This window comes from Megalops cyprinoides, chromosome 12 (assembly GCF_013368585.1).
Source record: "Megalops cyprinoides isolate fMegCyp1 chromosome 12, fMegCyp1.pri, whole genome shotgun sequence".
In the NCBI taxonomy this organism is placed as follows: domain Eukaryota; kingdom Metazoa; phylum Chordata; class Actinopteri; order Elopiformes; family Megalopidae; genus Megalops; species Megalops cyprinoides.
In genome coordinates this window covers 6,044,846-6,066,943 of record NC_050594.1, presented here as the reverse complement: position 1 = coordinate 6,066,943, position 22,098 = coordinate 6,044,846, and the positions used below count along the sequence as shown (strand labels likewise).

At 48.1% G+C, this 22,098-nt stretch overlaps 1 protein-coding gene across 1 annotated transcript in view; it reads right to left on the bottom strand.

Annotated features, from left to right (window-relative positions):
- Window positions 1-1,953: 1,953 nt before the first annotated feature.
- scaf8 (SR-related CTD-associated factor 8) overlaps window positions 1,954-22,098 on the bottom strand; it is a 37,212-nt gene continuing 17,067 nt past the window's right edge. Inside the window, exons 3-20 of the mRNA XM_036541594.1 lie at window positions 16,496-16,540; window positions 15,694-15,855; window positions 14,188-14,344; window positions 13,448-13,575; window positions 12,470-12,646; window positions 11,815-11,894; window positions 11,165-11,324; window positions 10,679-10,810; window positions 10,038-10,147; window positions 9,395-9,588; window positions 9,205-9,305; window positions 8,801-8,914; window positions 8,388-8,544; window positions 7,421-7,563; window positions 5,371-5,509; window positions 5,184-5,249; window positions 4,537-4,764; window positions 1,954-3,892 (exon numbers count right to left, since the gene is read on the bottom strand). Of these exons, the coding sequence (XP_036397487.1) occupies window positions 2,589-3,892; window positions 4,537-4,764; window positions 5,184-5,249; window positions 5,371-5,509; window positions 7,421-7,563; window positions 8,388-8,544; window positions 8,801-8,914; window positions 9,205-9,305; window positions 9,395-9,588; window positions 10,038-10,147; window positions 10,679-10,810; window positions 11,165-11,324; window positions 11,815-11,894; window positions 12,470-12,646; window positions 13,448-13,575; window positions 14,188-14,344; window positions 15,694-15,855; window positions 16,496-16,540 (3,597 nt within the window). The 3' untranslated portion in view covers window positions 1,954-2,588. The remainder of the gene's footprint in view (window positions 3,893-4,536; window positions 4,765-5,183; window positions 5,250-5,370; window positions 5,510-7,420; window positions 7,564-8,387; window positions 8,545-8,800; window positions 8,915-9,204; window positions 9,306-9,394; window positions 9,589-10,037; window positions 10,148-10,678; window positions 10,811-11,164; window positions 11,325-11,814; window positions 11,895-12,469; window positions 12,647-13,447; window positions 13,576-14,187; window positions 14,345-15,693; window positions 15,856-16,495; window positions 16,541-22,098) is intronic.

The following is a 22,098-nucleotide window of genomic DNA, read 5'->3' as shown; positions in this document are numbered from 1 at the left end:
TTTCATTTAGTAATGTTCTCATCAGTTTATGTGCTGTCATTCCGGACACGTATTCTTTACAAACATACACATCAATATTCTCATTTCAGCTCTTATTTCGCCAGATAGTTCAGTAAATAAATGACCTTTGATACAGATTGTTCAGTTACTTGTATTCTGAACTTAGAAATATGTAGCATTATGTAGAGGTAAAAATATGTAACTGACTTGTTGTGTAGTTACTGACATTCTTTTTATGGGTAAGAGAATTTTCGTGTTTTGAACGTGTGTTAATGCATTGCAAAAAAAAAAAAAAAAGACATCAATCCCTTCTGGAGTGATCTTGTTCTGCCGTCGGACTCAGAGCAGGCTCATTAGAGATGTGTGGGCTGCGCCTGCCCTGGCCTGTATTATTAGAGGCAATAGAATCGTACTTAAGACCCAAGGAATCGCCACTCCTGGACCCTGTGGGCCCTTCAGGCTCAAGTCTTTCTAAAGACAAAAATTAAGCCAAAATCTTTCCTTGCCAAGAGAGAAACCAAAAACTGCACATACTCCACGATCAAGTTTGATCTGACCTGGACCTTGTAGCCTACCATGTGACCTCTGGGTTTTAATGTCGCAGGACTTCCACTAATTGTATAAATCTTCATCCTAATAAATTATTGTCGTTAGTATGTTTTTAATGTACTGTCATGTTTGATTGACATGCAAAGAGGCGGAACAGAAAAACTACCAACATTCGGCAGACCTTTGTCCCCTAATTATCAGGTGCTTACACACCTGTGGTGCTGGACCCCTGAATATTATTTTAATTGTGACGTTCTAGGAAACGCTATGATTGATAGTAAATGCCGTAAAAACTCATATGCCAACTAGTGTCTTGTTAACCAGCTTACAACACTACACAAGCTGTATAAATTCTTTGTGTGTTATCTTTGAGCTACAGGTTTCCAGAAGTTGTACGCGGAAATGTCAGAACATCTGCAATTGCCGAAACGACTTGGGAAGATTTGCTGTTGGTCTGCCTTTGCTGACAGCTCCCAGCTTCACTACCAAAGTCCTTCCAGAAAACGGCCACGATAAATTTGACTACATCTTTAACTCCTCACACCATCTCTGAATGTGCCAGCCAGCTGGCTTCCTGCACCTCATTAGAAACGCCATCACACTGAAAATATTGTTTAGTCGTCACAAGTGTCCTGTTACTGTACTGCAACAGGTATTATTACGCCGAAAGTACCCCCGGTAACATGTTCCCTCCCTCCTCAAGTTAAAATGACTGGGTGATCCACATACAGAGCTGGTGTTTAATAAGGCCTTCTGCCTGGCGACTGGCTTAAGTCAAACTCGCTCATTCAGCTTTCGGTGAAAAGAATCGCGATGATACGCCTTCATACACGTGGATGCCTTTTTATGCATATGTTCTCGTTCAAACAGCGCAAGTTTTTAGTTTTCAAAAAGGTATAGCTGTGAATGTTACTATGACATTACTGATGTCATCTGGCAGGACAAAAAAGTCATTACTCTGAAGTCATGGACTTGGTTTCATCTTCAAGCTTTGAAAGTGGGAATAATAAAGCCTTAAATGTTTTATTTTCTGAACATTTCTGGTTAGTTTAAGCAACTGTCAAACTAAAAATGTGTAGGTAATGACGGAATGTGGCATTTTGCTAATTTTTTTCAAGGACAGACTCACTAATAAAAGCAGTCTGAGGGTAAATGAGTCTCTCAGCACTGGTAATTTATCCTGTCACATCACTACATCTTTTAATGCTGAATTTAGATGTGGGGAAAAACGTCCTTCCGCTTCTAAATCGGAGGGTAGCCAATAGCGTATACAGAGGAGAAAATAAAATCCTAGAGCATTTTTATCAAACAGAGTGTTTATTAGCAACTAAAAACAAAGCACCCAACATTCATTTAATCTTTTTATGTACATTTTTCTTCTCTTTTTTTCTGTTTCATGATTCACTGCAGTATAATGAAAAAATCACAGACATTTATTTTTGGGATGACACAGGACATGTTTTAATCTTTAAAATTTTTCCTTTTTCAAAAAAAAAAAAAAAAAAAAAACAACGGAAACTTCTCACTGTACTTTTGTGTGTATATTATGCTAAAAAGACAAAAAACACCGTCAAACTCCACGAAGGCATTCAATGAAAACTCTGCTGCGGCATTTTAAAAGAGGACAGACACGAACAGGCCAGCACCTGCTGTTTGCAAGCATTCCGTAATCTGTGGAAACAGTCAGGGTGCCTCGCACTCTTCCATAGGAAGGTCAAAGCTCTTCTCCCCCCCCCCCCCCCCACATTTACATTAAAAACATCTTGGCAAGCACTTCATGAAAATTCACCTTGTTAAAACAGTGGGGGGTTGGGGGTTGGGGGTGGCTTTTCCGTTGCAACTAAAAACAAATTAAAATATTACCTACCATTTAATCCTCGAGTGAACCATCTAAAGGGAGTTAACTTTGTATACAGTTATGTGAAGGATGCACACACATTTGTTAGGTTATCTGCATCGGACAATAAGTGAATTTACTAACAGGTCCAAAGCCAGCCATATCAAATCAGTACAGAGATTACAACTTTACAAAATGATCTTTACCTACTGAGTGATGATAATGTCCCCTCAGTGTCTGTTTTCTCTACCACTGGCTGTTTGTCAGCTTCCTCCTTCGGCTCACTCTGCTCATTGCTTACGTCCTTGGGGGAGGCATGCTTTTCCGGATTGGCCGGGGGCTCCTCTGCGGCAGGCGGAGACTTGAGCTCAGAGGCGGAGCCGTTGTCTGACTCCGCCCCGTTCACCCACTGTGGTTTCTCCTGCTCCTGGCTGTCTGCAGTCTTTTCGGGAGCGGCGGGGGCCTGCGGCTGGGGGGCGGGGGGAGCCCAGGCCTCACGGCCCCGGTCACGTTCGCGTCCCTGCTCCCTCTCACGCTCGCGCTCGCGTTCACGGTCACGGTCACGGTCACGGTCACGGTCACGGCCCCACTCTCGCTCACGCTCGCGGTTTCTCTCGCGGCCGCGCTCCCTCTCGCGGTCTCTCTCCCGGGCCAGGCGGCTGCCGTTCATCTCCCTCCGGAAGTCGAAATCCCGGTCATCCCGGTCCCTCTGCCTGTCCCAGGGCCGCCGGCGGTCATCAAAGTCCTGGTGCAGGTCGGCCTCGCCCGGTCCGCTCCCGCCGCGGCCCCAGGCCGGCCCTCCTCCTCCTCCTCCTCCTCCACCTCCACCTCCTCCTCCTCCTCCTCCTCGGTTTTCAAACCGATTTGGGAAGTTCGCTCCGCTGCCAGGGCGCTCTTCTTGAAAGCTTTTGGGCCCCCCCGCGGACATCCCCCGCAAATCGCGCTCGTCAAAGTCCCCCCTGGGCGGGCCCCAGCGGCTCTCCTGTTTGAAGCCGCCGAGCTGCTCCTTGCGTGCCTGGCCCTCGCGGCTCTCCCCCTGCGGGCCCTGCGGCCCCTCCCTCGCCTGCCGGCTCTCCAGGGGGGTCCTCAGCAACCCCGCCCCCTGTTTCTCCGGCGGGGGGAAGCGGTAATCCTGGTCCCTCTCTTGCTGGACGCCGTCGGCGCCTCCAGGGGCCTCCTCCTTGGGCTGGGAGGGGCCGTCGGGGGGCTGGCCAGGGGGCCCCCCGAAAGCCCCCTCGGCTCTGCTGAAGGGGTCAGGCTGGGGGAAGGGGGCGGGGCCGCGGTGGCGGGTCTGGGCCTGCAGGGCGGGGTCCAGCGCCGGGGCCATGCTGTTGGCCTGGGCCATCAGTCTGTGCGGCATGAGGAGGGAGATGCGGGCGCCGGCCCCCGGCAGCAGCCCCGGCACCCGCTGCCCTGCGAGGCCCGGCTGGTGCAGCGGGTGGGTGAGCGAGGCGGACGGGTGCATCCCCAGCAGGCCCATGCCGCTCCGCACTGCGTTCTGCATCCCTGCGGGAACACGGCGCTGTCAGCAAACGCCCGGCTACAGCCAGCTACAGCCACCTTCACCCAGCTATACCAAGCTACACCAAGCTACACCCAGCTACACCCAGCTATACCACGCTATACCCAGCACCCACCCAGCTACACCCAGCACGCACCCTGCTACACCCACAAGGACCCATACACAGCACCCAGCATCCACAAGCTTCTATTCCCTTCAAGCACTGTCTCTAAGCCACATTTTTCAGTGATAAAGGAGGCATTTTCCGGTTTCCCTCCACAGAAAGTTTTCTGGCTTTCTGATTCCCTCTAGAAATCATACCCCTATTCTAGTACTTTGTGACAACAAAACAATACAGATGTGTTACGAGAAATATCTTTTGGTCTTTTTGAGAGTTAAAGAGTTTCAGGTGTGGGTGTGTAAATAACCACTGCATGCCTGTGTTTCTGTGTAGTGCATTTGCATTTATTTTTTATTTGTGTATACTCTGTTCTAATGTGTTAGTCATCGTTTAGCATATCATCTGTCTTCACTGCAAAAAAACTACACCAAAACAAAAACCAATAAAGGCGTAGCTATGCAGCTCTTGTGTGCGATGGAAGCGCTCAGAAGCTCAGGTGCATGGCAGTGAGTGGCCCTGGTTCCGTACCTTGCAGTGTGATGTCAGCGGCGGCGGCGGCGGCAGCGGCAGCAGCGTCCAGGTTTTCGGCCGGCTGAGTGGCTTTATCCGGCCCCTGCTGCGGCTGCACCCCCACGGGGTTGAAGACGGCCGGCGGGATGAAGCTCCCCGGGATGGTGCTGACGGGAGGGATCAGGGCCCCGAACGGCGTGTTCTTACTGCTGTCCTGCCCCGCAGACATGGATGACTGGACCAGAGCTGCAGGCGGGAGGGAGAGAGGGAGGGAGAGGGAAGGGGAGGGGGAGAGGAGGAGGCAGGCAGAGAAGGAAAGAGAGAGAAGGGGAGAGGAAAGGAGAGTTGGAAAGCAAGGGGGAGAGAGGGGCATGGAGAGAGCAAGTGGGAGAAAAGGAGAGGGGGGTAAAGAGAAAGAAAGAAGGGGGTAGAGAGAAAGAAAGAAGGGGGGAGAGGGAAAGAAAGAGGGGAATAAAGTGAGAAAAGAGAGAGAAAGTGTTCCTTCATCAGTAACAAACACAGTCCTCAAGGGACCCACTCTTTAAAGCTCGGACAGCCTGCACCCCAGAGGCTTTGTACAGTCACGTCCTGTGTCAAGAAGGCTACCAACGCTGAAAGAGACCACTTTGAGAGCTCTTTTTCTGGGTCATGGAGCTTGTACTCACGCGTGGGCACCTGGGGGATTCCGGACCCCACAGTCGTCTGGGGAACCACGGAAGGCGGCATGAATCCTGCGAGGGAGAGCGGACGCTTTTAATTAAGGCTGCTGGAGTTAATTAACTCTCCCACATGCTGAGGCATCAGAGAGGGGCTCGTCTGCGCCCCTCCTTTCACAGGGTCGCTGAGCCTTACCGGGGGGCGGCTGGGAGGCGTTGAACCCCGCCCGCAGGAACGGAGGCGGAGGCCCGAAACCCGGCGGGGGCATCGCCATGGTGACGGGGAAGGAAGGGGGTACGAGCCCCACAGCAGGGACACCCTGTGCCACAGGAATCTGAAACGAGATTATTATTATTATTATTAATGCTATGATGATTACCGTTATTATTCAGTCATTTGCCAAACACTCTCAGCCAGAGGGACTCACAAACAAGTGAAAATATTATATAAATGCAATGCAAAACAACAGAATACATGTTCCAATGCTACATGAAAAATAGTACATGCAGGGAACTGATCTCATCTGTCCATTCGCCAGCCTATCACAAAATTCTGTGAGAACTGTCACACACACGTCTCTGCACAGACACACATGCTACACTGTACTTAAGCACTATACAACTCTCCACTGTGGCGAGACTCATCAGGGGCAGGCGAGTTATATTTAGGTAGGGGAGTCAGGATCCAGCCTAAAGAGGCGTGTCTTCAGTCTACCATGAATACATACACCACACTAGGTCATACACCAGTTCATACATAAGTGGGTGGTTAGCACATCAGTGCACTGTACTTCATCCACCTCAAAGTACTCTTCCAACAGGCTTTACAATACAATACAATACAATATACAACATACGTTACAATATAAACACACAAACACTCACAAGAAGGCAATAAAATTCTGTGTTTTGAGTTGGGTATTAAAAGGCTGCTAACACAGTGCCACAGTTTCACGCGTGGAAGGCAGTATGCTGAAACAATCTCAGCCTTATGTTTTTGGAAAAGCACCGAATGCTGATTTATGAATGGATTTGATCTACACGCCCCTGTTTTTTCGCCTACGTGCCGAACAAGAGAGCAGTCTTCTCTGTTAAAAATGTGTGTTGTCTGCACCCCGCGCCAGAAAGCCGTCCGAACGTTCGCCCTGTCTCCGCACTGCTGGAAGAGGCCACCCAACAGCAAACAGAGCCACTGCATCCTCCCTCACCTCCACACATTTTAATTAAGGCCGACCCAGGGAGGGGAAACCGGAGAGCTGAACACGGGCCTCCAGACGGCGGTAAACGTTAATCACAGGAAAGACCGCAAGCGTAAAGCCTCACACCGCAGAAACCGCCAGCTTAACACCACACAGCAGAGAGCGGGGAATCTGAGGGACGGCCGTGTAAGTGTCTAAGAGTAATGAGCTCTGGACCTTCCCCTTTGTGGCTACACTGGAAGGGCTCCCAGGTTTTCCTCCAATTACTCCACAGCTACCTTCATTACTGAATTTCATCAGTCCTTTTCTTATACAAGAGCTGAGAAGAAAAACAATTAGCTGTTCCACGATGGAAACTGAGTAAAATTTATATATTTAAAAAAACCCTACAACAGTTTAACTGCGTGTTATTTCAGATAATTACAGCCAGCTGGTTTTACATGAAGGTCAGTTTCAATTTGGCATATATTATAATGTAAATTTTTACATTGACCAGAGTCTTTGGCTGTGTTTCTGTAGGGCAGTGACTGTGCAGTGCTCACATGATGGATGGGAGGGATGGAAGGAGAGGGGGAGAGAGAGAGAGAGAGAGAGACAGAGAGAGAGAGAGAGAGAGAGAGAGAGAGAGAGGGAGAGAGAGACAGTCTGTCTGACTGCAGAGGAGGCAGCTGCACAGAAATGAAAGAGATGCAAATATATAAGGCTTTCATATCCACAACAACAAAACACCACTTCCCTTCACTGTCTTCAAGCCAAGCGTTCAGGCAAACTTTGTTCAAAAAAGTTTCTTCCAGACACAATTTAGATAAATTCTTGAATTTTAGCGTGGTTTCCTACAATAAACAGGGCTTGCAGCCCAAAGGTTGCCAGTTCAATTCCCCCGAGGCCACTGCTTGTGCAAGTAACTTGTGGGCAAGTTACTTAACCCAAACTTCCTTGATAAAAGCACACCCGTATAAATTTACAACATAAAAACATTGCAAGCTACATAGGAATATTAGCTAGGAAGCAGTAATGTAATGTAATGCACTGTAATGTAACGGCTACCTGTACAGGCATCATAGTGACGGGCTGGGTGAAGGCCTCGGTCTGGGTGCTGTTCAGGCTGCTGGTCTCTGCAGTCGTAGCCGCTGCAGCCGCCGCGCTGGGCGTCTCCTTAGACGACTCCGCGTTCCGCGCCGCCTCCCACTCTGCAACGGCAAAGGATCAGGAAACCGAGCCCCACCATTTCCATACAGCGCCCTTTCCTTTGCACTGCTTTCTAATCGGCTTTGCCTCTGTTCTCTTAAACACTATTCTGACACTCATCTGCTGTTCTTAACCCAATCTGTTTTTTAGGCATTTGTTAGAGCGTGCTCACTGTAACAGTTGGTCATTTTAATTCATTAAGTCGTTGTAATTTGTATGCCTGGCTGATCCCTGGCCAGGGTTCCCTTGGAAATGAGATTTTTTTTTCCCTCAACAGGACTTCCCTGGTTAAAGGAAGGTTGAATTACTACATATAAACTGGGGGTTATATGCCTATTTGCTGCAAATATCAGTCAAACACTGCAAACAGTTTTGGTGGCTACACTAGAAAAAATAAATGACAGCAAAAAAGTACAGAGGGGGGCAACAGGACTTATTCTCAGTTCTCACCCGTCCTAACTGAATTAAGGCACAAACTATTCCAGTATCGACGGGTGAAGGCTAAGGAAATGATTTTGTATAAAATTTTTTGAAATTTTTAAGTAAGTAAACCTCTGTGCAAACACTGTAAAGAGAAGCAGAGAACAGAAATTAAACGAGAAAGCATTTTTCCCCACACATACTGACAGAGGCATGGGCCAGGATTTGTTGCTCTGGGTCAAAGTCAACTGTGATTAATTCTAGATTATAGTCTCATTAGCCAGGAAGGGGTGAATGACGTGCTCTCACCATTATATCATTTTATGTGAAGGTGTTAGTAATAAATCACAAAAGCAGCAGGGGGGATAGTCAGACAGCTCTAGTCTTGAAGGAGCCCTGGACTTACCGCTATTAACAGTCTCCTGGTCGATCATGCCTCCCTCCACAAAGCCATCCAGGTCATCCAACTTCACTTTCTCCCAGGGGATGTAGGTTACCCCCAGGTCCACGTCCCAAAACTGCTTGTACTCCTGCTTCACCCCCTTGTTCAGGGCCCAGGCGATCTGGAGTCAACACATCGAAACAGGAGTTAGTCCTCCACTTCCTGTGCCGTTACGTACTTGGTACACGAATATTCTCTGAAGTACTTTCAGTCACGTTACACATTAACAACACTACATCATTCAACTGCAACTCTGCCTCAAGCCCTTGCATCCTGGGCAGTATTCATCCCATAATTCAAATGTCCATCAACATTCTGCGCACTCATATGAAATATGATTGCAGTCATTGTAAGTAGAGTGGGGCCCTTCGTTTTACCTTGATGACTTTGGAGCCGATCTTGAAGGAGCCGGTGCTGAGTTTCTGACGGGCGCGGTAGGCGTCCTGTCTGTGCACCATGCAGATGTAAGCGCAGCCCCTCGGAGGGATCATCTGAAAGCAGCACACAGACACACGACTCGCTCAGACCACCACGCTCACCAAATCAATACCATCAATGACTCAGGACGTGCACTGTCTGCAGACCAATTATCTCACATCCCTCCAGACGACGCACTGGCTGAAAAACAATGGAGGGCTTTTTTTTTGGTTCACGTTGTTTTGACTGGCTCCCTTCCTCAGCCCACAGGACCCCTCAAAAAATCTCAAATATTCTGCACTGAGGGTGTTGCAACGCATTTTACAATGTTCCAGACAAGGTTATTTCTCGGCTGTGTACTGACGTTGATGGACTCGATTTGGCCGAACTCCTCGAACAGGTTGGTGAGGTCTTGCTGCGTGGCCTTCTTGTCGACCTGTCCCACCCACAGGGTGGTGCTGCACACTGTGGAAACGAAAGGAAGAACAGTTTTAAACGCGTGAACTTAAACGCCACGGGCCGGCCTCCACCGACGGCAGGTACTGCTGTCTCACCGCTGAGCGTTTTGGAGCGGATGGGCGGGAGCCCCTTCTTCTGACGCTCTTTCTCGCGCTCTCGCGCCCGCCGCTCGCTGGAGTAGGACCGCGACGACTTCCTCTTGCGCTCCCGGGAGCGAGACCGCGAGCGCTTGCGGTGCTTGCGTTTCCGCGAGCCCGACCGCGACCGTGACCGCCTCTTCCTGGGAGACCTGGAGGGCAGACAGAATCCCACACACAGTCGGGTTACAACATAATCTACCAACCCAGCGTCACATAGGGGCTATGATCACAGCTTATTGTTCAGACCAGAGTAAAAGGTAATGAGGTTCTATTCCTGCAACATCACCACCATCGTAATGGTTCTGACCACCTGAGGCCCTGTGAACAAAGCTAGAGCCAACTGCCCCTGCATGGATGGAGGAAAATAGTGCTTCACGGGATTTATCTTACAGTCCCACACTAGCTGCTTTAAGTGTACTCCAAGACTCACCACACGGTTGAGCTCCACTGGCAAATGAATTATTCTGTTCTTGGCAAGTGTGGGTTGCATAAACATCACAGTCAATGCTGAACAGTACTGCCCTTTTAAAAGCAATGCCAAAACCAACACTGGACTTTCTTAAACTGTGTTCGGTCGATGCAGCTGTACCGACCGCACCTTGAGCGGGACCTGGACCGCGTCCGTGACCTGGTGCTCCCAGTCTTCTTCTCCTCGGACTCGAACATGTCTTCGTCCACCATGTCCTGCCCCTCATCCAGATCCATGTCCTGAGTTTCACACGGACGCACAGATTGGCTGAGGCGCGCACCTTACCCACATCACGAGCTACACATCTTTACTGAACACATGCAGTATCCTCAGAGAGGTGTGGAGCTTCCAGAGTTCACATTTCAAAGCCAATGTTGTTCACAGATGCCATAACACAATCACACAACGCCAATGATACAGCTGGTGACTACAGCAACGCATGCGAAAGCAGAGCACGTGACTCTCTGCATTAGTGTTTCAGCATTTTTGTGCAACAGTATTCACGTGCTTGCTCCTTTGTAGGAGCCATTTATATACCCCACATTGTACACGATATACATATAGCCGGAAATGTACTGAGGCCATTGACGTCAGGTACCATGCTAGTGGGCAGAACAGCAGTGTCCCATCTGGGAATTGAACCCGCAACCACTGGGTTACAAGCCCAGTTCTTAAACCACCGGAGCAGGCTGCTGCCTGCACTATTTCCTAAAGGACCGAAAAAGGTAGAATGTAGAACTGGAGGGGTCCTGAGTGTCAGGAGGACTTGCCTGCTGCTGGTTGTCTATGGAGTCGTCCAGCTTGGCCTCCGTCTCTTGGTGCTGCTGTTGTACACGGCTCTGCGAAGGCGTGGCTGAGTTCTCGGTCCCAAAGACGGCCTCCTGGCCCTCTGATGACATCGTCTGGAGGAGCGACACGCCAACAAAAACCATTTATTTGCTGAAAATCAGCCACTTTAAAATAAATTCTACAGCAACACAGATCCACACCTACACACAAAATTAACAGGCTACATGGTCTTATGTAGCTGCATTTTGTGCATTTCTCTCCATTACGCAGGGATTCTGCCTTCCCCCTCCCCGCAGGACTGAGAAATGCTGATGGACCTAGCACACGTGTCTGAGGCCTGGCAGTAAATAAACCAGAAGGGACTGGTTCTGGTTCCTGCTTCTTGGGAAGAGGTTTCTCAGCCACACACTGAGACCGTCAGGGGTAACTGAGCTGCTTGGGTCAGCTCAGTGCAGTGGTGCTAGCACCTTTTGCTGTTGCTGCTGCTGCTGCTGCTGTTGTTGCTGCTGCTGCTGCTGCTGCTGGTGTTCCAGGAGCTGCTTCTGAAACTGCTCCAGGTTCTGCTGCTGCAGCTGCTCGGCCAGCTGGTGGAAGATGGAGCTGTTGATGGACTCGGAGACCATGGGCCTGTGGGGGGGGGGGGGGGGGGGGGTGTGACAGGAGTTAGCGAGGCCGAATGCGGCAGAATGGCACTGAAGCAATGCTAACGCCTCACACACAACCCAGTCACTTCAGACAGCGTGGATGTCCACCATGTAGCTTCTCACTAGAGTGACATATCACCCCCAAGGAAAAGGGCATTAGATATCACTGACATTCTTAAAACCATACTCCACTTTATTTTACGTTTGCTCTTCCCCACAGAAGGGATATAGAGAAGACAACACGTGTTTCATCTGCATTTTTTAAGTCTCACATTTCAAACTGACAGGATTAACAAAAATACAGCTGGCTAGCGAGCTCCTGAACTGATAAAGTCTTGCAGCAGGAAACGCCACTTTCAGCACAAAATGTCTTAAGCAAATGACAATACACAAAAGGGCTGTGTTAGGTTGCCTGGCAACACAGCAAACACTTTTACAGAGAATGAAACAGGAGGAACACACAGCAAACTTACAGCTGGGAGGATGATGTGTCCTTTTTGGACCCCTCGGTGCGTTCAGAATCATTCCCAAAATCAAACTGTCCCAACAGCTTCTACAGGAGGGGGAGAGGAGGAGGCATGTTCAGACACAGCTCTGTTTAACATGACACACACACCTGAGAACGTCTGAGACAAGATAACATCTGTATCTGCTTTACATTTTACTGTCTGGAGTAAATATCAACCCATGCCATAACTGCTAAAAGGGCTGCATGCTTATTTTAAACACCTGTTGAACTGCTCCATAAATCACTCAACGGGGAAAAAAAAAAAAATCAAAAATGAATTTGGCCATCACTTTTCTAGCAGACATCATGTTATGAGTGTAGCTGTTAAGTTACGCTACATCTGCTTAGCCCATGCTTTAATCCAGAGTGGCTTACATGGATTACAATTTTTAGGATATCCACTTATAAAGCTGGATATTTGCTGAGGCAATTCTGGGTAAGTCCCTTGCCCAAAGGCACAACAGCTCTGCTCCACTGGGGTATCTAGTTAGGAACCTATGGGTTATGAGCCTTGTTCCTTACCACTGCACCACACTGCTGCCTCTGCTACCCTGACCATAAACTGCATGCAAAGGCCTCCTGTGTCGTGCATCTGAGCTGGCCCGTGCAGCGGTCCTCACCTTGTTGAAGGAGGACACCCTCTGCTCCAGCGGGTTGAGCGTGTTGGCGGCGGCGGCGGCGGTGAGCTGGGCTGTGAGGGCCTGGAGCTGCACCACCAGGCCTGCATCCAGGGCCTGCAGCAGGGAGGGCTGCGGCTTCTGCTGCTGCATCTGCAGGCTCTGCACCAGCTGCTGCAGCTGCCAATGCGCGCACACGCATACACGTACGCATTAATAAACACGTACACACACACACACACACATATATATATACACACTAATAAACACGTACACACACACAAACACACACATATGTACGAATTAATAAACACGTACACACGTATCTGTGTGAACACACACACACACCAACACATGTAAGCGTGAAGTCACTCACAGACGCACGCACGCACACATCCGCAAATGTGCACAGCCATACAACACGTGCGCACACAGATATGTGTTTATTCCCCCACCACCACACACGTGAAGACAGACACACACAGGAACATGCACACACACACTCATGAAGACAGACAGACAGACAGACAGACACACACACACACAAGCACACAATACATGCGCACACACAGACAGCATGTGATGTCAACACATCCACATTCCCATTAACACTGCTGATGCAACAGATGACAGGATGCATTACACTCCAGCTCAGGAACAGCTGGGAGTCGCATCAAACCCCTGATCCTCTTCCAAAGCACAAATGGGGAAAACTGGGGTTGGCAGAGACGCAGGCGATAGTGGCCTAGTTTTTTTTTACTACACTAAAGTCACCCCCAAACTCAAAGCATTCTCACACACAGACTTTATGTTCCTCCTCAGATGCTGAGCCAAAGCTTTTCATTACCCTCAGCCCAACGGGTTGGGTTGCACCATATGCCTGTCAGTTGCGGTATTACCGGAAGTGTAAATTACTGTCAGGAACGTTCTTGACAGAGGGAAGCGACAGGCTGGGGAACGCGAGGACAGCAGTGCGCTCACCTGCTGGCCCTGGGGACTCTGCAGGATCTGGGCCACCGCAGCCACGGTGTCTGTGTTGGAGATCTGGGACGCCCAGTCGGGCAGGCTCTGTACGATGTTGGCTGGGGTGACGGGGGTCGCGGGAGTTCCTGTACGGGGGAGAGGATTTCGGCTAAGAGAGATGGCAGCACAGAGCAGACCCAACAGTTCAAAACACTAATCGTCTCAATATTGCAGGGTTACAGTTCCTCACATTACATACACAGCATAAGCAGAGAACGTTTCACGCCTTGTCTTCACAGCTAGGTTCAAAATCAACAACAGTTGGGGCAATTAACCACCGGAGGTCAGTATAACACAGAGCATATTTGCAGCAGCTGTGGGCAGAAGGAATTTCTGTTTGTGATCTGCGTATGTGAGCTCAGATGCAGTGCTGGTATGTGTATAGCTGCCGCACTGGTGCATATCTAAGCAGATGCAGAACTCATACACATGCATATGTGGTAATGTTACTTGCACACAGACGCAGTGCTGCTGCAGATATTGCAGACGCAGTGCTGGTATATGCATAAATGCAGTACTGGTATTTGACCTCAGATGCAGTACTGGGATATGTGTGTGCAAGGGCAGTACTGGCATATAGGTGTTTAGATACACACTGGTATGTGTGCATATAGATGTAGTACTGGTGTATGCACTCGGATGCAGTATCGGTGTGTGTGTGCAGAGGTGTCCAGGCCCGGGTCTGCGGGCGTACTGACCGGGCGTAGTGTTGTTGACAGTGGCTGTGCTGCTGGCCGTCACCGGGGTCAGGCTGGGTGGGGGCAGCCCAGCCGCCATGTCCAGCAGGGGCTGGATAATGTCGCTCTTGAAGACGTTATTCTTCTGCCACAAGTTCAGCACCCTGACGATCTTACTCTGCAACACACACACACACACACACACACACACACACACACACACACACACACACACACATACACACACATACACACACACACATACACACATACACACACACACACACACACGGGAACAGTGAGGGCGGAGCCTGATGGAGCCCTGCAGCGCGGGCTGCTGGGTACACACGTACACCTGCACATCAGGAAGTGACACGTTTTCACAGGTACAGTGCAGCTGTGAGTTCTCTTCAGCAGGACACTAAAGTAATACCTGCAAACATTCAAATGCACAAAGGGACTTCATGTCCAATGTAAAATACTGCCGGGCATGCAGTGGATATGGGCAGAAATGTTAAGCCAATTTAGAAGGTAAAAATAGTGAACATGTATGGTTTTCCCTCTGTTTTCACTCTGTTAAATAGAACTAGCTCTCTGTTGACTAGCTTTTCTGTATCTGTTATACTGAATATTCCTAAAGATATTCCTAAAGAATATTCCTAAAGATACCCGGTTCATCATGAACGTAAGAAGATGTATTAGAAAAATAGTGCAGAAATGGCTGGTCATGCAATTGACCAGACATAAGTGAATTCGTGCAAAACCCTCTAACTATATTCTGAACAGAATGTTTTTTTTAAATAAGTGGTATTTATAGTACTGGTTGGCCTGCATCAATCCAGGGGAAAAAATCCAATATTAAAGCAGCGATAGAACTATAATACAATACAACCATACAACACCACACATCAAATGTTAAGAATCTTTTCCCTTGTGACAAGATTAAAAATAGCTTCACTACCATCCAAGAATAGACAAAAATTGAAATTAAGGTCCTGTAACTCTGCATCTCCCTAGCCAAGAAAAACAGTGCTGGCAGCATTTTCTTTTTTTGCAGAGAATCCTCTCATAAACATAAGGCTCTTTATTGGACATGCACGGGTTTGCTCTTACACCACTGGTTCTGAGAAGTCATTCCCAAAGCACTTAGTCTGACTACAGTTCTAAACAGGAGGCTCTGATTCCATTAGCATGACCACACAGGCTTTTCAGACCCTTCAGACCCATTACCAGACTTTATCCTCATGTCAACCGGCACCACACAAAACACAAACAACTCAGGAAGGAAGGCCCACCAAAGCATCTTCCATCATAAATTCCCACAGGGAAAGCCGACGTCCCTCTTGCGTACAGCAGAAAGGACCGAGTCTATATAAATGGGGCAATAACGGTGAACATGCAGGCATGTCGACCACTGCAATTCGCACTCCAGCTCAGCAGGTGGCGGTAAAAAGGTTGTAAGTTGTTTGTCCAGCTGCCAACAAACATCAGGAGAAAAAGAAGAAAGAGGAGGATCCGAGCCCCTACCTTGTCATCGGACGGGCAGCGGTACAGGTTCTGGAAGGTGCCGATGATGTTCTTGCTGAAGCGCGGCGCAAACACATCCTTCTCCTGGCCGAACTGGTGCCGCGACTGCCGCACGATGGAGTCGATGACGTACAGCCCCGGGACCTTGTACTCGGGCTTGCACTGGTGAGAGGGGAGACACGCCGCCGTTACAGGGCTCTCCTTTGAAGCTGTGCACGCAGCCTGTTTACAGTACTGCCCCTGGATCAATCACATCTGAACTTCATTACGGAGCAGATCGCTTTAATTACCACCAGCACCAAAGGCTCTGCAGTGCAATGGGATAATTGGAGAGATATGAACCGAACTTAAAAAGAGCAACGGGCGCTCCGTTTCAGTTCGATTAGGGGGGTAATTACACGTCAAAATCACAGCCTTCTCACACTGATTTCAGAATATGCCCTTGCCACTTCAAGCAACCACCGATTTAATTTTTAAAATTTTTAGTGACCCAATAAGTAAAAATCATCTACCATCTAGGTATTCTTCAAGCCACTATAGATCTAAATGCATGCAGACCCTGCCCTGCCCCTTATATAGAAATTCACATCTCTAAACCGGCCTTCAGTTTACAACACACAATTCACATATACGAACAGTCATATAGTAAAGACTAAATATGCGACACTTTACTTCCTGAGGCTCTAATACAGGACAAATGAAATTCCCACTTTCTGTATTTATGCATTACATGCTGTGTGTGTCTTGTTACACTGTGTGAGGTGAACACCAGTGAAATTGGGCGGCAAACAGGGATACTCACTTTCTGAATGAACTTCTCCACACTCTGCACGACATGCTTGTAGAACTGAAAGAGAAGGAAAAAAAAAATGACAGAAAGTGAGAAAACGAAAACCCCCCCAGTGAAAGAGCTCTGCCTCTTGAAACCAGACACAGGGACGATGTAGAAACCCCTCGCAGGGAGATAAGGGAGACGACAGACAAGTACTTTCAACAATGTCAGTGGTGTCGAGACAATTCTGCCAGGGCGAAATCCAATTTCAAAACGGGTTTAAGCCGAAACGGACCTAATGAAATCCGAACACAATCACACGCATGTCTCCCGAGAGGGATGAGCTAATTCACCATGGAAACAATTACCCAGGATGAATTAGGCAGCTCCCTGCATCACTTGGTACACTCTGGCTGGCTCAAACGTATGCAAAGTACTATGAATGACTTATTATGTCTAATTATAGCAGATAACTTAAACCATTGCAAAAACCCTACCAAAAAGAACAAAATAAGTAATGTCCAGACATGTCAGCTAATTGTAACATATCAGAATGTGCAGACATATTTGCTGCGGATGACCTGTGTTAGCCGTTTTGAGGTAACTGGCCCCGTTTCCTTCACACGACTTGGAGCACATGGAAAAGTGCAGGGAAGGAACTCGCTACGCTGACCGGCTGCGCAGAACGAGCAGGCCGTGATGTTGCAAAGGCGGCTCACGCCACGCCTTCCCTTAATGCACAGTTTTCACAAGTGGCGCTCTGTAGCTGTTGTGCTGGCACAGGACCACAGTTGCAGAGTCTGGTGCAAAGGCTCGACGGTGCACAAAGGTATAAAGCTGTGGATATGGGCATCCCGCGGACCACAGGACTTAAGGTACATAATTAAGAAAATCAAGCGCAGGAAAAGCGTTTCCCTGGATACATCAAGTGCTACCAGATGAACCCTGTGAATAACCGCTGTCTGGAGGCATCCAGGTTGTTGTTTTGTTTCCATGGCAGTAAATTGGTCCCTCTTCTGCAGCCGATATTGTAATGTCTGCTGATCTGATGAAAACACAGCTCTTTCACACGACAAGGTAAGATCTACAGAGCTGCGAGACCCTTCACACCACAGCCAATTTCATTCCCATTCCAGCACAGTCAGATCTGAGAGAACGCATGTGCCACCGATCAGAGTTCCAGAATGGTACGGTCAGCGAGAGGGCTGTGTACAGCAAGAGATTATGTAACTACTGCTCTGTGCTTGTAATACTGACATCACTTGAGAGCAGGTGGAATCTTGTCACACTCAATTTAAGCTTTGAGGGTGGGGGGCCAGGGGGTATAAGCAGTACACTGAATGTCAACAAGGATGAGTTGTTCTGTCATGACATCTACAGCCTTGCAGCATTTCAACAATTCAGTGCCAAAGGATTTGTGGATAGGATCCACTGGATAGGAAAGGATAATATGTTCTTTACTCGGGTAAAATTCTCCAGCGCCCCACCAATAAATACTCACTTCCCACTCTCCTTCTCACAGCGCTAACCGCTTGTGGATACAAATCAGAAGAGTCTCAATTAGAGGCAATGCTTATTTCAAATGAGCCTCTATTCTGCCAATGTAATCGCTGAATCTACCTAAACACACTCCCCGTATAAATACTGATATCGCACTCGCCTGCAGATTCTTCGGTTTCCCCTGGCACCCTCTATTTACACATGCAAGATAACTTTGGAATTGTGCACAATAGACCTGCCGTCTCCCCAGCAACCACTGCTCTCATGCAGGAGCACTGAAGCACAAGCACAACCCTCAGACACGTCTGACTGCAGACAGTGGCTATTTTTCAGACTACAAGTCCCATAGTGCATCAGAAAGCCAAATGGAAGATAGGCGCATCTCCCTTACGAGAACGGGGAGCCTGCTCACACACCCATTCAATGCTACCCCCTGGCAGAACCAGGCCAATTTGTTCCATCGCTGTGGACTCCCGGTCACTGTCGGCTCATGACACAGTTTGGATGCGAACTGGGCTGTAGGACTCAGCCTCTCAGACTACAAGTTTTTTATGCACAACTGTACAAACCTCCGTTTAGGCAAAATGAACAGGAATACTCCTGTCCCATCAAATGCCTCTCTAATTTACTAGATTTCTGTCAACTGAAGTGCATTTCTGGCAGCCTAGCTGGGCCGGGCCCCCTCTCTTTCATATACACCAGGACCTTCTTTCACTGGATTGTTATGACCTCTAATATTCCAGCACTCAAGTTAAGCTCAATTATGGTAGCTGACAAATTGGCGTGATAATAATTATCAAAATTAGCAAGCATTTTTTGCCTTGTTTGCAAGCAACAAGCATACGTTTCCAAACCCTTTTAATCCACAATCTAGGTTTTATCCTCCTGCACGAAAACAAATTAAGACTAAGCATAGATGAGATGTATCCTGATTATCAATAACAAGCAAATGAGTGACTTTTTGCCAAAACCCAAGACAGCGCTAAACAAAGTAGACTGTGACCAACATGCCACCAAAGAGAGCTCCTTAGGTCTATGATACTCAGGGTACCTGGGTCACCACAAAACCCAGCCATTCATACAGAGGATGCATTTAATTTGCCAGCTGGCAGGCCAGTTAGGCCAATTCTCAGTCAAGGTTTAAATGGCACCGATGACAGCTGTGGCGGCTTTCCTCACGTTTCTCGCTCTCACTCTCCCACAAGGCATACTGCTTAAATGCATGCAAGCTTAGCAACTTCTGTCACGTCCTGCACCCACCAATATGCAGTGGCTTGCTGGGCGATACACAGCAAAGAAGCTAGCTTCCCCGGCAGTCAGCAAGGTGTATTATATATACAATACACAATATATCCCATAAAGGCTATACATTCCACCTGGGCCAGCAGTGATGACGCCCTGCCAGACACCAGAAGCAGGATGTGCTGTGATCACTAAATAAAATCCATGCTGTTCTGTTCTCTCAGCCCCAGCGGCCCAAGCGATCTCATTTTGTGTACCTCTTTACCTCCAAGCCACAGCAACAGCAATGCTATAAAATAACCCGATTCCTGCCCCTGCCTGAAACCTCTATTTCCTGCAGCCCTTTCTCATCTTCCACAACTTTTCTGCCATCACTTGCACTTTTTTTTTTTTTTTGAGTGAACATCTTAAAGCTTATGAAACCGACTTCATCTCCAGAGTCTGATTCAGGTCTCTGGTTCAGAAAACTGTTCTCAAATCCTGCACATTTAAGCAGCTGATACAGTTTCCTGACACAGCGTCTGTGCCGGCTCCTGTTTAGTGTTCCTGATGCCCTGCAACTCTGCATCCATGGCAGAGGTAGACACAGCCGAGTTAAAGCGTATTTTTGCATTCTTGGAATGTCACAGCAATTTTAATTCATGCTTTACAAGACAGGCTATTAGTGGGAGGTTCAACCTCGTAAGTGAAAAGTCCTGCTGCTGATTGTTCACTCTCTTACTGGGGTAGGAAGCTCCCTGGTGTCAGTTTCATTAGGGCCTGAGGAGAGACAGGGAGCAGAGTCTGTGTCAGTGCTGGAGATGTGTACTCCTCCACAGGTTCTAACATACTAACATACTGGGCGTGAGGCTCACTGCACACGGTGTAGCGGACATGATCGTTAATTGTTTTTACTGAATAAGCAGTGGTTATTTAACAGGGACAGAACAGACAGGGTGAATCTACTTATCCCCCACTCCACACACACAGCCCCCCCAGTCCCGTCCCGTCCCGTCTGAAACAACACTAAGTAAGCCATTACGGTTGACCTGCTCTGCCAGGTCTAAATGGTTTAACTGGCTGCAAACCCTTCCTCAGTCTCTGCAGTGCTGTTCCCATGAAACATGATGGCAGACACTGAGCTGCCCGCAGGAAACTGCCCCTCCCTATACAGGAAGTGACCTCTGACACCTCATACACTTTGGACAACACACTTATACACATGAAGGTATGAACACATGAAGGTATGAATAAAATTATTCACCAATGAAAAACTAGTTTATGGATTACATTAGGTTGGCACACTTCACCCGCCACTCGTGTAGAAACCACCTGGGTAAACATCTTTCACACTCTTACCACACACCTGATGAGGTGGGAATTATTAAGACAATTACATTGGGGATTATTAAATGGTCACACTGAAAGAGTCTGGCTGGGAACTGAGCCGGGACACCAGGAAAGCCTCTACTTTGCGAGAAGCGCCAGGGGATCTCCGATGACTCAAGAGTCAGCAAATCAGCTAACGCTTTCCCCTGAAAGACTGCATCTCCTACATCACAGCTTCCCCATCACTGCACTGGAGCATCAGTCTCTGGTTAGGTCAAGAGGGAAGACTGCCCCCTACTTGAGAACTGCGGGGTGTTATGGCAGCTGGCTTATACAGCCAAACAGGGCACACTCAAAATCACAATAATTTATACTATTTACTTTTTGATTGTTTAGTCTTCAAAATAGACAGACAGAAATCTCCCGCACAGCACTACAGAACTGATTAATCAGCTGTTTGTCACATCAGCTGTGTTGTATCATCACAGTCCGATATGTAACGTTACACTAAATGAGACTTTTTCCCGATGAAACAAGGCGAGGTCTGGATCTATACATTACATGCAGGCATTTTTCCATAAAACATCTTTAAAGCGTTTTCCTCCAGTTCCATGTTTTAACTTCCAAATGTGCAGAGACATTCTGTCACGCACAACCTCTCAGACGCCACTTCAGTTCAGACACCAACCACAAGAAAGTAAGTGAATATTAATGTGAAATGTGACTCAGGTGCACTGCTGATGTATTTAGAAGACTGACGAGATTCAGGTGAAGAACCTTCTTCAAAGGAGCCTCAGTGGCAGGCACTCAAACTCGGTGCCATCCAGTAATGAGGGTACTAAGACTACCCTTGTCTAGAGCTATTCATTCAAAATAGTTAATTGAAATGTCATCCCATTGTCTAAAGCAAAAAATACAAGAGCAAATTTAATCCGCTTGAAAGAATGAACTCACTAATAACAGAAAAAACCACAAATACTATTATTACAAGTATAATTTCCAAAAATAATAGAGAGAATGTCAGATCATATCAGGTCATATTTAGCCACACTGTGTGAGGGTATATCACCGCACAAAGTACCCATAATTACACTACTGATGCAATGCTTACAACGTTTCTGCAAAGCTCAAGCAGCCCACATCACACCTGAAACAGGCTGATAAAGGTACAGGGTCCACTCGGGTCGCAACACCTGCACCACGGCTGCAGCCATAAACAGGCAGCAGAGCACAGAAGTGCAATGTTTTGCAGGTCTCCCTTCACAAACTGAAGCGCTCACTCCTGGTCTCATCACGCCATCCCTCTGCACTCATTTGTAAGTGCTTGTGGAGGAAAATGCCACGCTCTGACACACAGCGTTTCTTCCCCACTGCATACTGTACACAGCCCACTACAGTATGTTTGCTGCGGGCTGATGACATGGCATGGATCGAACACGGGCCGTAGGGCTCGGGCTACATTTCAGACGAGGGCCTTGCTGACTGAGCCACTCAGGGCCCCCACACTGAGCTTTCTGAGGATTGTGTCTGACTCAGTTAAAAAAAAAAAAAAAAGATCAATACAGCAGATTACAGCTCAGTCA